The sequence below is a fragment of the Capsicum annuum genome, chromosome 5, assembly GCF_002878395.1.
Source record: "Capsicum annuum cultivar UCD-10X-F1 chromosome 5, UCD10Xv1.1, whole genome shotgun sequence".
In the NCBI taxonomy this organism is placed as follows: domain Eukaryota; kingdom Viridiplantae; phylum Streptophyta; class Magnoliopsida; order Solanales; family Solanaceae; genus Capsicum; species Capsicum annuum.
Window position 1 is genome coordinate 29,106,892 of NC_061115.1, and position 13,557 is coordinate 29,120,448.

At 32.4% G+C, this 13,557-nt stretch overlaps 2 protein-coding genes across 2 annotated transcripts; one reads left to right on the forward strand and one right to left on the reverse strand.

The window, feature by feature from the left end:
* Positions 1 to 6,057: 6,057 nt before the first annotated feature.
* Positions 6,058 to 7,169, reverse strand: LOC107872377. The gene has a single exon (XM_016719114.2). It carries the CDS (start codon positions 7,105 to 7,107, stop codon positions 6,547 to 6,549), a length of 561 nt encoding a protein of 186 aa, XP_016574600.1. The 5' UTR covers positions 7,108 to 7,169; the 3' UTR covers positions 6,058 to 6,546.
* Positions 7,170 to 9,799: 2,630 nt separating this feature from the next.
* On the forward strand, positions 9,800 to 10,580 carry LOC107872378 (kunitz trypsin inhibitor 5). The gene has a single exon (XM_016719116.2). The coding sequence runs from the start codon at positions 9,892 to 9,894 to the stop codon at positions 10,552 to 10,554; it is 663 nt and encodes a 220-aa protein (XP_016574602.1). The 5' UTR covers positions 9,800 to 9,891; the 3' UTR covers positions 10,555 to 10,580.
* Positions 10,581 to 13,557: the final 2,977 nt, after the last annotated feature.

The window sequence follows — 13,557 nt, forward strand, 5'->3', positions numbered from 1 at the left end:
ATCTCCTTAAAGAGAGCGAGATATCCGCGCCTCAGCCGAAGAAGAAGAAGATAGTTTTTTTTATTTTCTTCACTTGTAATTTTTAGTTGTATTTTTTATTGTAATTTCACCAACAATTTTAAGGAGATTCAATGGCAACAACTGAAAAATCTGAAGATGTCAAAATGAGAGATCTGAACAAGCCATTTCAGTTCAACAATACTCACTTTAAAAGGTGGAAGGGTAAAGTGCTTTTCTACTTAAGTCTTCTCCATGTTTCTTATGTGTTAACTGAGAAGAACCCAAACAAAGTAGATAACTTTTACTTAATTGTCTATCTGATAATTTTTATGATTATTATGATAGAACTTACTATAGTGCAAAGAAAATTTGGAAAGCCTTGCAGAGTAAATATGACACTGAGGAGGCGGGAGCAAAAAAATATGCGGCTAGCAGATTTTTTCGTTTTCAAATGGTGAACAAAAAATCAATGGTAGACCAAGCTCGGGATTTCAAAATGATTGTTGGCGAGCTCAGGTCAGAGGAAGTCAAAATTGGAAATAACCTTATTGTTTGTGGCATAATTGATAAACTTCCACCTTCGTAGAAGGAATTTCAGAAATCTATGCACCACAAGCAAAAGAAAACTTCTCTTGAGACTTTGATAATGAGAATCCACATGGAAGAAGAAGCTAAGGGTCAAGATGCACTTTTGCAAACAGAAGAGAACTGCATCACACCGAAGGTAAATTTAACTTCTTCAAATAATGCTACCCCTGAAACTAAAAAAAATACTACTTTGAAGTCTAAAAAGAAAAAATTCAAGAAAAATAATGGTAGACATCCCAAGGACAATAATGGTGAAAACAACCAAATAAAAAATCAACATGTACAACAAAAAGGATCGTGCTTTGTCTGTGACAAGAGTGAGCATATTGCTCGATTTTACAGATTTTGAAAATGTGAGTCTAAACCTCAGGCAAAGTTAATGAAAAACCATTTATGGCAGTGATAACAGACATTAACATGGTGGAGAATGTTGATGGATGGTGGGCTGACTCTGGTGAGAATCGGCATGTCTGTTATGACAAAGACTGATTTAAAAAATATACAAATTTTGAGGAGCCCATAACCATCATGCTTGGAGATTCACACACAACTCAAGTACTTGAAATGGGAGATGTTGAGTGAAAGTTTACTTCTGGAAGGGTATTAATCTTAAAAGATGTACTCTATACTCCTTCTATTAGAAAAAAATTGATGTATAGCTTTCTTCTTAATAAAGCAGGCTTCAAACATATTATTGAATCTGATCAGTATGTAATTGTTAAAAATAATATTTTTGTGGTAAAGGGGTATGCATGTGATGGTATGTTCAAGTTGAATGTTGAAATGAGTAAAACATCTAATTCTGTTTATATGCTTTCTTCTACTAATTTTTGGCATGCTCGTATGTGTCATATAAATGATCGTTATGTAGAAATCATGAATAGTTTAGGATTAATTCCAGTGATCAAAAAGAACTTTAAAAAATGTGAGTCTTGTAGTAAAGCCAAAATCACAAAAAAGCCTCATTTTCAAGTTGAAAGAAAAACTGAATTATTAGAATTAGTTCATACTAATATTTGTGAACTTGGTGAATTTTAATTCGTGGAGAAAATAGATATTTTATCACTTTCATTGATGATTTTTCTAAGTTTACAGATCTTTACTTAATGAAAAATAAAAGTGATGCGTTTGAGAATTTCAGAATTTTTCTCCATGAAGTTGAAAATGAGTTTAATAGAAAAATAAAAAGAATAAGAAGTGATATAGGCCGTGAATATGAGTCACATGAGTTCAATTCTTTTGTTAGATCATTTGGTATAATTCTTGAAACTCCTCCTCCTTATTCTCCTGCATCTAACGATATAGCGAAAAGGAAGAATAGAACTATGGTTGAGTTAACTAATGCCATGTTAATTGAGTCTTGTGCACCTTTAAGTTCTTGGGGTGAAGCTCTTTTAACTGCTTGTTATGTGTTGAATCGTGTGCCTCATAAAAAAATCAAACTAACACCTTTCGAGTTGTAGAAAGGTCATAAGTCAAATTTGGGATATCTAAGAGTTTGGGATTGCTTAGCCTATATAAGGTTTATGAATCCTAAAATCTCTAAGTTGGGTAAAAATGGTTACTACTTGTGTTTTTCTTGGTTATGCTTCAAATAGTACAACCTATAGATTTTTTAATCTTGAAGATAATTTGATAATAAAATCAGGTGATGCTATTTTTTGTGAAAATAAATTCTCTTTTGATTCTAAAAATAATTGGGGTCATAGGATTGAAGAAAATATTTTGTCACTACTTAGTTCTTCTACTTTTACTTTGAAAAATAAAGAAAATAATGATTTTGAGATAAGAAGAAGTAAACGAGCTAGAGTAGAAAAAGATTTTACTCCTGATTATTATGTTGTTAACGTTGGTGATGACCTTCTCACTTTAAAAGAAACTTTGTCTTCATATGATGTTATTTTTTGGAAAGAGACTGTAAATGATGAAATGGAATCACTAATTTTCAATAAAACTTGGAAGCTAGTTGTTTTACCATCGGATTGTAAAACAATTGAATGTAAATGGGTCTTACGTAAAAATTTAAAACTGGATGGATCTGTTGATAAATATAAAGCTAGGCTAGTGGCTAAAGGTTTTAAACAACTAGAAAGCCTAGAATTTTTTGATACTTTTTCTCCGGTAACTAGAATTACATCCATTAGACTTTTAGTTGCTATAGCGGTAATTTTCTATTTACAAATTCATCAAATGGATGTAAAAACTATTTTTTTAAATGGGGACCTAAATGAGGAGATTTACATGAATTAACCTGAGTGTTTTGTTGAGGCTGACCAAGAGAGCAAAGTGTTAAACTTAATAAATCTCTATATGGCTTAAAACAGGCACCAAAGCAATGGTATGAAAAGTTTGATTCCTTCATGATTGATAATGGGTTTAAAACGAATGAGTGTGATAAGTACATATATCATAAGTCTTGAAATAATTCACATGCATTTATTTGCCTATATGTTGATGATTTATTGATCTTTGGCTCTAACATGAATGTTATTGGTGAAACTAAAAATATTCTTAGAATTCATTTTGATATGAAAGATCTTGGTGAGTCAAATTTTATTCTAGGAATAAAAATTACTAGAACATGTGATGAAATTTTTCTTGACCGATCACATTATGTTGAGAAAATATTAAAAAAAAAAATTCCTTGATTGCAAACATGTTGTAACTCCATTTGATTCTAGTGCTCACTTGTGTCCTGTTGAAAGTGAAAATGATATTATAAATCAAAAAAAATATGCTAGTATAATTGGAAGTTTGAGATATGTGACTGATTGCACTAAACCTGATATTGCATATGCAGTAGGAGTACTTAGCAGGTTTACTAGCAAGCCAGGTAATGAACACTGACATGCTATAACTAGAGTAATGAGATATTTAATTGGAACAAAAAATTGTGGTTTGTTCTATAAAAAATATCCTGTTGTACTTAAAGGCTTTTGTGATACGGATTGGAATACTTTATCAGGTGATTCCTTATTCACTACTGGTTATATTTTTACTTTGGGTGGTGGTGGTATTTGTTGGAAGTCTAAAAAATAAACAATTATTGCTAACTCTACCATGGAGGTTGAATCAATTGTTTTAGCTTCAACTAGTGAGGAAGCGAATTGGTTGAGAGATTTGTTATTTCAAATACCTTATTTTGAAAAACTAATTTCTTCTATTTTAATTCATTGTGATAGCACCGTCGAAATTGGTAGAGTTCAAAACTGTTATTACAACGGTAAATCCAGACCTATACGGAGAAAATACAGTAATGTGAGATCATATTTGACAAATGGTACCATTAATATTGATCATGTCAAATCTTGTGATAATCTTGCAGATCCGTTGACTAAGGCCTTAGCAAGAGAAAAGGTCTAGAACACATCGAGGAGGATGAAATTGAAGCCTATTGAATCTTGAGTCATATGTGAGGAAACCCAACCTGCGGACTAGAGATCCTATAACCAGGTTCAATGGGAAAAACAAATTACATAATGACTTGTTCTGAAAAATGTACTATTTTTTTATCCCTCCCTACAGTGTGAGTGCATTTGCCTGTAATGATTATGAGGTTGAGTTTTAAAAACTATTAATGAAAATAGAGGCGGATCTAGAATTTAAAGGTTATGGGTTCCTAACTTATAATTTTTACCACTAGACCAATAACACACTTTGTTTGCGGGTTCCCAACTTATAATTCTTATATATTTACTAGTTTTTTCAATATAAATTCAAGAACCGTACGAAAGTTATGGGTTCCCGGGAACCCATACGTAAAGATGTGCATCCACCCCTGAATGAAAATTTGTAGCTCGTATGAGTAAGGTGCTAAATTACAGGAGCACTCTCGACGGATTTCACCTATGTGAGTGTGGAGGTAGGCCGCTTTCTATGAGAATTAGGCTCATTCTCAAAGACACTCGTGAAATTGGGATAGCACAAGGCTGTAACGTGCTGGCTATAAATCTCATGTCAACACCTTGACTATTATGTGTAAGCAGTAACTTTTTATTTCCCTTAATCAGTCATAGTTCAAGTCTGAGACCACTACGACTTTGGAGTAAAAATTACTGTTTTACTAAGTGAGGGTTCAATGTACAGCACACCTTCATTATGCATGATAGTCTTCCTTTAACTAGTGGAATCTCTTATCTAATATTAAAATGGGTAGGGGATTGATGGAGTAACATTTTAATATTAATAATATTAATTTGCTTCAGTTTTTCTTTTTGCCAATATAATAGTTGTTGCATGGAACTTAGTGACTTTAAGAACCTTAAATTGATTTTAGGTTACATTGTGGCATGACAGAATGTGCCTTGTGGGAGTTTCATTTTACACATTGCATAACTGTTACTTTACAACCTTTGTCTCTCATTCATTTGTGCCTTAAAACCTATAGTTAGTGATGGTAGAATATGAATATAAGTTTCATGTAACTCTTGTAACTTTCACTCTTTATTCCTCCATTATTCTATTCTTTATATGGTGTAATCTTGTAAATCATGAAACCTCTAAGCCATTGATATTTCATCTATACTATCCCATTCCCTTTTCCTTTTTCATTGCATGTAAGAGTTTTTCACCTATAAATAGAGGTAGGTCTTACATGATTTTGTAATACAACACACAAGATAATAGAGAGTTAATAAAAGTTAGTAAAAAGAGAGTTCATTAGTTGAAGGGGGGTGTTCTTTTTTGTAGAGCTTAGAACTCAACTCTTGTCCAAAGTTGTTGAGTTATTCTCTGTGAGAAGACTGGTGTATCCTGGAAGGGACAAGTCAAGAAGATTACTGCTGGACCGTTGAAACATTTGATGCAGTGGGCTTGAATCTTCTTAAAGAGAGCAAGATATCCGTGCCTCAGCCGAAGAAGAAGAAGTTAGTTTTTTTTATTTTCTTCACTTGTAATTTTCAGTTGTATTTTTTATTGTAATTTTACCAACAATAAATACAAGCGCGAACTTTATAATCATAAATACAAATACAGTTGTATCAATGAATACAAATATATAAATAACGGTTTGACTACAAATACGATAAACAATTGTGGTATTTACGTTATCATTCATGACTTGTGCTCGAGTAGTCATATTTTTCAAAAATATAAAATAGAACAAAAGAAAGGATAAAGAAAATAAGTACAAAAAAGAGACCAAAAAAAATCAAAGAAAAGAAGAAAGAGAAATAGATGTTAGAGATACAAGAGAGAGAAACAAATAAAAAAAAGTAAAACTAGAAAAAACCAAAAAAAGAAGAAAAAACGAGGAAAACACGAAAAAGAAAAAAAAAAGAAAAAAGAAAAAATATAAGAAAAGAAAATATGTTAGTGTTTTTGTTGAGACTAAATATGTAGTGTATTTATATTTTTTATGAATACAGACCACTAAGTAAAAGTGAATACAACGGCTGTGAATAAAATACAGTGACTAAATAGGTATTGTATTTATATTTTATATGAATACAGACTATTGATAAAACCGAATACAACGAGCGTAAACTGAATACATCGATTATAAATGATAATTATGTAAAATATGACTATGAAAGGTGAGTTTTACATCAAACTGTCACTATTTCTGAAAGAACCCCATTATATTATGCATAGATTCCTTTGACTTTATCAGATCAAAATAAATAGATAGAATCAAATCAAACCAATATTTTCCATTCAAAACAAAAACAGTTGCCTTCATGTGTTATTGCTTTCTCCTTTTTTATACTTCTTCTTATATGATTGACTTTCTCTCGTGAAGAATATATTTCCCCAAAAATTATCCTAGTATATTCCATATTTAAAAAAATTAAAAGATTGCTTATGATTCATCTAGGGAAATCTTGACGTCATGTGACCGGGAGGTCAACACTTCAAATCGTGGAAACGGCGTCTTATAGAAATATAGGCGATGTGATCCGACCCTTCCCGTGACCTCACGGCGGGAGCTTAGTGCACCGGACTGCCCTTGCTAATAATTCATTTTGGAATTGTTTGTGATGTATTAGGGAATTTCAATTGAAGCTTTATATGATAATTAGCTTCCAAATTATCAGAATTAATAGCTTCTCTTTCTGTTTGTGAAAAAATAGCTAGGCCACGAGCAAAGGCAAAATAGCCAGTACCAGCAACAACATTCATAAACTCTCCCTTGTTGTCATTTGTCAAACTTTTAGCCTCAACACTAAGACTCCCACTAAATTCTTTTGAACTAAACGTAAGATAAATAATATTAAACGCTGAATTCGCGAAATCTTGAATGGGGATGATGAAACCTTGCACTTTCCCAACTACACGAGACGTGTTTTCCGGGCCTTCTGTAAGAAGGCGATGGAAAATTAAAGCGCTAAAGTCTGTTGGAGTTTTTTCGGGAGAAATATTGGAAACAGATACTCGAGGCTGTTGAATATAAAGAGATAAATCAACCCAAGGGGGACTTTTTGATTTGTTTCCCTGGGGTATTGGTGAGAATATTGCTAGGAGAATTACTGAAAGTATTGCTAGTAAAACTGCAGTGCAAAATATGATTCTTGCTATCATGATTATAACAAATTGGTTTGATGGTTTAATTTGGTCTTCAAAAGAAATTAAGTTGATTGAGGAATAAGATTTTTGAGGTATGATTATTTTGGGGAGGTTTCTTTTAAATACTGTTCCTTTTTAGGGAGTTTTGTTAAAATTTTAAAGGTTTGGTTTACTTAATCCATCTTTTGTTTTTTCCACCTAAACCACATAGGATGCCTGAGTTTTTTGTGCGTCATGGAATTAATTTAACATCCTAAAAATTGATCATGTCTTGATTGATAAATAGGAACTTGGTTAATTATATTTTCAATCAAATGATTCTACTTTCTTTTCGCATTGTTAATATGAGAATAGTGAAGATTTTAGCTGGATAATTGTGTCTTAGGAGCTATATGCATTACTAGACATCAGTCAATTTTCGATGGATATGTCCGTCAGAAATTCAACAAAAAATTGAGTTTTCTGATGATTGTTGTTTTAATAGATTTTGACGGAACGTCAATCGATAATTGACTGATTTTTGAAGTAAATTAGAATTCATGATATTATGATTTGTGTTGTGTGCTCTTGATCTCAAATTTATCAGCATAACTTGTATTCAAATCAAACGACCCTAAGCTATTCAATTTTTATCCTTCAAACCTGGGGTGAATGAGATTTTTGAAGCAACAGTAATTAAAGTTATTTATGTGAGACCTATCTATCACAAATTTCACGAGTCATGAAATCAATCGTTAATGCTTTTATCGAGATAGATATGAAAGTATATCACACCCTTTTGGAATACAACCTTTCCTCGAACCCTGTGCGACCACATAATATTAATTTCCTACATCAAACCTATGGTAAAGTATCTGGAGAAAAGATTAAAAAAAAAAAAAACACCAACCTAATCACAACCAATTAACCAATACCAAACTTTTAGAAGAGGAAACATGGCTTCCATCATGACTCAACCAAATTGGCGTAGTGGGTAAAGATTACATAGCATGATCAAATAAAACACATATATGAACATTGCACATGTCATATGGGAGCAACTCACAAATGAAAGAAACAACAATTTACAAAAATATCCACCAACATTTCTTCATGTTTGAAAGCATTCATTTCGTCCATTATGTGTCATATGCATGCCTCTAAATTGTAAGCAAGTCAAGGTGAAGACATTTTATTTCATTTTCTTCATGACACCAAGGTTACTTTTTGGTCCCTATTGAAGTAGAAATTGTACAAAATAACAAAAAGAAAAAGACACTGATTTTCTCCCTCGTGAACCTCTTTTTTCTTACTACCAATTACAATGGGACAGATTACATGAACATTTGACACATGATACGGTGATTGCAACTTGCTAGCTCCAGATCGAGCACTGGAAATATCAATAAATATGGATCTTAAATATTAGCATAGTTTGTTATGTAGCATAGTTCGAAGAAAAATACTTTCTAAGAAAATAAGTGAATTTATCTTTTGATGTGTTTGATATGCAAGTAAAAAATATTATTATAAAGATATTAGTATATAATTTAAATAAATTCTATAAAAATGGAGATGGAAAGTAAGGGTGAGGGGTGGGATCGGGGCTAATAACAAGGTGGGATGAAGATGAGGTGTGTTGAAGGATGGAGAGGATACGATCAATATGAAATGCTACTATTCGAACTTGTTTTTTCTACTTTCACTACTTAGGAAAGTCATTGAATTTATTTCTAAAAAGATTATTTTCCTGGTAAAAATATTTTTTAAAACTTTTGGCTAATCAAACATTTAAAAAAAAAAATCTGGAAAAAATTTTCCTCCGTACCAAACACACCTTTTAAGTCGATCAGATTTTACTCGTTTGTTTCCGGAGTATAAAATTAAGGCAATTAACCAATTATACGTATATATAAAGTATAAACAATGAAACAACTTTGAAAAATATATTCACATGATTGCACCTACTATTCAACTGGACTAGGGTGCATCTTTACTACGCTTCATGATTAATACTTTCGTCGTTTTAATTTATGTGAAAATGTTTAATTGTGTGTAAAAATATGTACAAATGAAAGAAACTTTTTAAAATTTGTGGTTAATATAAGTGAAATATATTTATATGACTATAAGTCATCTCATTAAGAGTAAAATAGAAAGTGTAAAGTTAATATTTTACTAAATATAGAAAAATATCTTTTTTTTTTTCGAAATTAACTAAAAAGGAAAGCATGTTTTATAAATTGAACCCGATAAAATACATATTATTTTAAAGAGTTTAACTTCGATAATTTTTATATGTTGACAAATTAAGTAAAAAAAAAAAATCTACATTGTCAGGTCACTAATATATAATTACGAGTAATCATTGTAATAATTGAAATTAGTAACTTGGATACTGTAATGAAAAATTCACCATATTAATACAATATGAAATGCTATTAAAGGTTATTTGCGTAATTTTAGCTGAGTAGTTCCAGTTAATATCAATAGTCACATGAAATTATGTTAATTGTACATAAGTTAAATTAGACAATTCTAGGCGGACCTCTGCTTCCAATTTACTCAGATAAGTGTTAATTTTTTTTGGAGTCCAACTAGTTTAGATTCAGCCGAAAAATCTCACGCTTTAGTGGTAATGCGCTAGCTCCCTATTAAAGACGATTTTGTATTGAAATCTCAAACTCAAAACGATAAATTAAGGATAGATGAGTGTTTACCGTTCCACTACCATCGTTTTGACTGTATTCAGATACTCTATATAAACATGACTGGTCACTCGTAAGTACTCACATTTTCCAAGAAAAAAGGGAAGGCACCATGGGTACTACAAACTACCCAAAATTATTACTCATACTCCAAATATTATTCTCTTTATCTTACCTAACAACCAGCCAGCAACCAGCAACAACACCAATAACAACCACATCAGTGCTGGACACTGATGGTCGTGCGCTACAGATTGGCTTAAAATACACAATTTTACCTAATCAAAATGGAACTAGTACTACTGGAGGAGGAGGTGGACTAGTACTAGCAGCTAAAAATAGGCCATGTCCATTTTATGTCATGCAAGAAAATCTTGAATCATCATCCAATGGCCTTCCAACAAGATTCATCCCTGTTGACAATAAACAACAAGTCATAAATTTATCAACTGATTTAAACATTGTGTTTTTTGCTGCCACAATTTGTGTGCAGTCCACAGCGTGGAAGGTCAGTGGCATGGACGAGATAACGGGCAGGAGGTATGTCATGAGTGGTGGCATGACTGGCCGGCCAGGGCTTGAGACAATAAGCAATTGGTTTAGAATAGAAATGTATGGGAATAATGGGAGTTATAAGATTGTGTTTTGTCCTGGAGTTTGCAGTAATTGTAAGGTAGTGTGTGGGAATGTTGGTGTTTTTAATGAGAATGGGAAGAGGTGGCTTGGATTGAATGATGAACCACTTGTTGTAAGGTTCAAAAAAGTGTTGAATTAGTATCAAAGAATCGTACTTTTTATTTATTTTCTTGGCTCCTCTTCTAATTTCTTTTATAGTTTGGGTACTACATGTTAAACTCTAGTAGATTTAGAAATACGAACCCTCCGCCTCAAAATACTTGTTGAGTTTCGTTTTTCGAGAGTTTGTTTGAACTAAATCGAATTAGATTAATTTAATATTTTGAAGTTAATATTTATTCAAAAACTATATAAAAATATTGTAATTTGTGATTCACCTAGTATCAATATGGTGAAAATTACATCTTAAAATGTTTGTCAAAATTTATGTAGTATGACTCTCTAAATAAGAAATGTAACAAATAATTTAGAAAGAAGGAAGTATGATTTCTTTTTTCGAGATTGAGCTAGCAAAGTTCTATGCCGAAGGCATTGAATGGCTGAGTAACCCAATTCTGGACTATAAAATATACTAGTATTTAATCTGTTGGATTATGAGTAGGCAATTTACCAAAGTTCTTTTCTTTATTCTTATGCATTTTTTGATAGAACTTGAGCGACACTTAATGTCTCTTATGATGTGTGTCAAGTGAATAGTGGACAAGTACAATGCATGGGGGCAATGGAGGACCAAACAAATTTGAGTTGGGGTGAAGCTTACGAACTGGCATCAAATTTATTTAAAATTTAACAAGTCACAGATTTGGTACCCACGAAGGGGATCGGAGCTTGAATTAACTAGTAAAGTTATTGTCATGTTATTAGGAGGTCACAAGTTCAACTCGTGGAAACAACTCCTTGCAGAAATGTAAGGCGAGGCTACATATGATAGACCCCTTAGTGGGAGCTTTAATGCACCGGGCTTGCCCTTTTACAGTTTTGGCACCCACAAAAGTAGCTAAAAAATGGCTTAGCTGCAGTTACTATATCTCTGTTGAAGACACTAGAGCAGCTCTGGCAACTCAATCTATGTTCAATTCACCCAAAAAGAATAAATGAAATTGAATCTCTCTGAAAGGGTCAATTTCTTGTGAACCTTTCTTGAAGACTCGAGGAAAGAAAGTAATAATCATGATGATATGCCACATTTAGAAAGATGTACTAGAGATGTGTTATATAGATTTATAGTCTATGAGTGCAATCTTTAAGATTCTTAGCATTGAACCTATTTTTCGCTTTAAATTATGGGTTCGGAGTTCAGTCTTAGCTTCCGTTTGATCATAGATTTTGAAGTTGAAAATTAGAAATTTGAGCTTTTGAACTTTGTGAATGGAAGTCCAAAAACTCAACTAGCCAGATTTCGGGAATTTAAAAATATAGAAAGATCAAATTTTCAAAATGATCAAATTTCATAGTCAAATAGATATTTGGAGATAATTTTCAAAATCTAATAAAAAATCTATGGTCAAACGCTAGTTTACTAGTATTTGTCATAATTTTATACAAATTTATATTCACCGTTGAAAGTCTAGAACCTAATGCTGGAATGTTGCATTCGCGCATGCCTGTAGAGCAGAAGATATACGCGAGGAACTAATGTTTAATTATTTAGTTGGTTCAAGTTCAAGGAAACTCAAAGCAGAGAGAATTTTATTGTGTTATCTATCGGAAATGAGAGCTATACAAGAAGATTCAATCCATTATATTGATGCTGTGATAATATCATAATAAGACTTTATGACAAAGTACATACCTTCAAAGTCTTGAAAGCTGAGAGATTTTCCTTTATCTCAAGGTACATCACGTATACCATCTGTTTAGATGATGATGATTTCATTAGAATTGTTTGTCAATTAACAGGGCGGGCAGCCACCCAAACTTGTAGTCGTAACGGTGTTTGGTAAAACTATACACGTAAAGAAACTTTTGGATGATCCTTTAGTGGTGTACATGTATCTTCTCTATATTCGTCTGGATTACTATATTTCCAGCAGTATAGAGTGAGGGATTAGCTAGTAGGCCTTCTGCCTTCTGTTGCTCAGATTAAGTCCAACGAATATCAACAGAACAACGAGGATTTGGCTGAGAATCTTTACAAAAAAATCTAAAGGGGAAAGATGTCTCATTGTCATGGATGATGTGCGGGGTATCCAGTCTCATGAGGTTGCGAAAAGATTAGAATCTTGGTGACAAGCTGACTGATGAAAGTTGCACTCTTTGTGAACCCCGATAACCCTTCTAATCCGATGTGGGATAAAGTTACAAGGGAATAATTGGCAAAGAAGAAATTTTGCAAAACTATTTTGTCAAATACTCACTTAATTTTTTTTTTAATTTTTTTTTTAGGTTTAGGGTGGAAAAAGTGGGGCCCACACGTGGGCCAAGGGACCAATTCATCATTTATACAACTTTACAAATTTAATATAATACACCTAACCCCCTCCACTTATTCCAATATCCCAAAAAAAAATCCTCTCTCTCCTCTTCAATTCCCAACTCCCGCTTTCAAACAACTTATCGCAAAAACGTCATTTTCGTACGTTCTTCATCTGCAGCTGCTAAGGGGGCATTGTTGCTTCACAAGGTTAGTTAAAATCGAGTTTCAATCATTTCTAGATCCATTTAAATGGTTTTTCTTTTTGCTAATCGATTGGTAGTGATGTAGGATTTTTTTTTCGAATTTGGTGTTTTGATTTAATCGTGTTTTTTTTTTTAGCAACGAATTGTTGAATGGTGATATAATTGTTGTTTGAAGAGTTATTTTGGCATTTTGATTTGAATAGCGTCCTGTTTCTGTCCGTAGACCCGCGGTCTATTTGTAGACCCGTGGTCTATGAAATGAGAATGCCCTAGATATATTTCAATTTTCAGACGTATGAAATTCTTTTAAAACATGATTGCTGAAATAGTGAAAATTGAAATATTAATAGCTAATTAGTTTGATTAGGTGTACTAGTTTGATTTTTAGCAATTGTTGTGTTTTGATATTTTGCATGTTCGATTTTGATTCAATTATTATATGTTTGTATAGTGAACTGTTTAATGGTGGGGTGTTTGTTAATTTTTTTTTTTTTTTTTTTTTGGGGGGGGGGGGGGGGGGGGG

Bases quoted from the DNA above. Each gene is read 5' to 3' on its own strand.
- LOC107872377 (XM_016719114.2), bottom strand. From the start codon at position 7,107: ATGATAGCAAGAATCATATTTTGCACTGCAGTTTTACTAGCAATACTT.
- LOC107872378 (XM_016719116.2), top strand. From the start codon at position 9,892: ATGGGTACTACAAACTACCCAAAATTATTACTCATACTCCAAATATTA.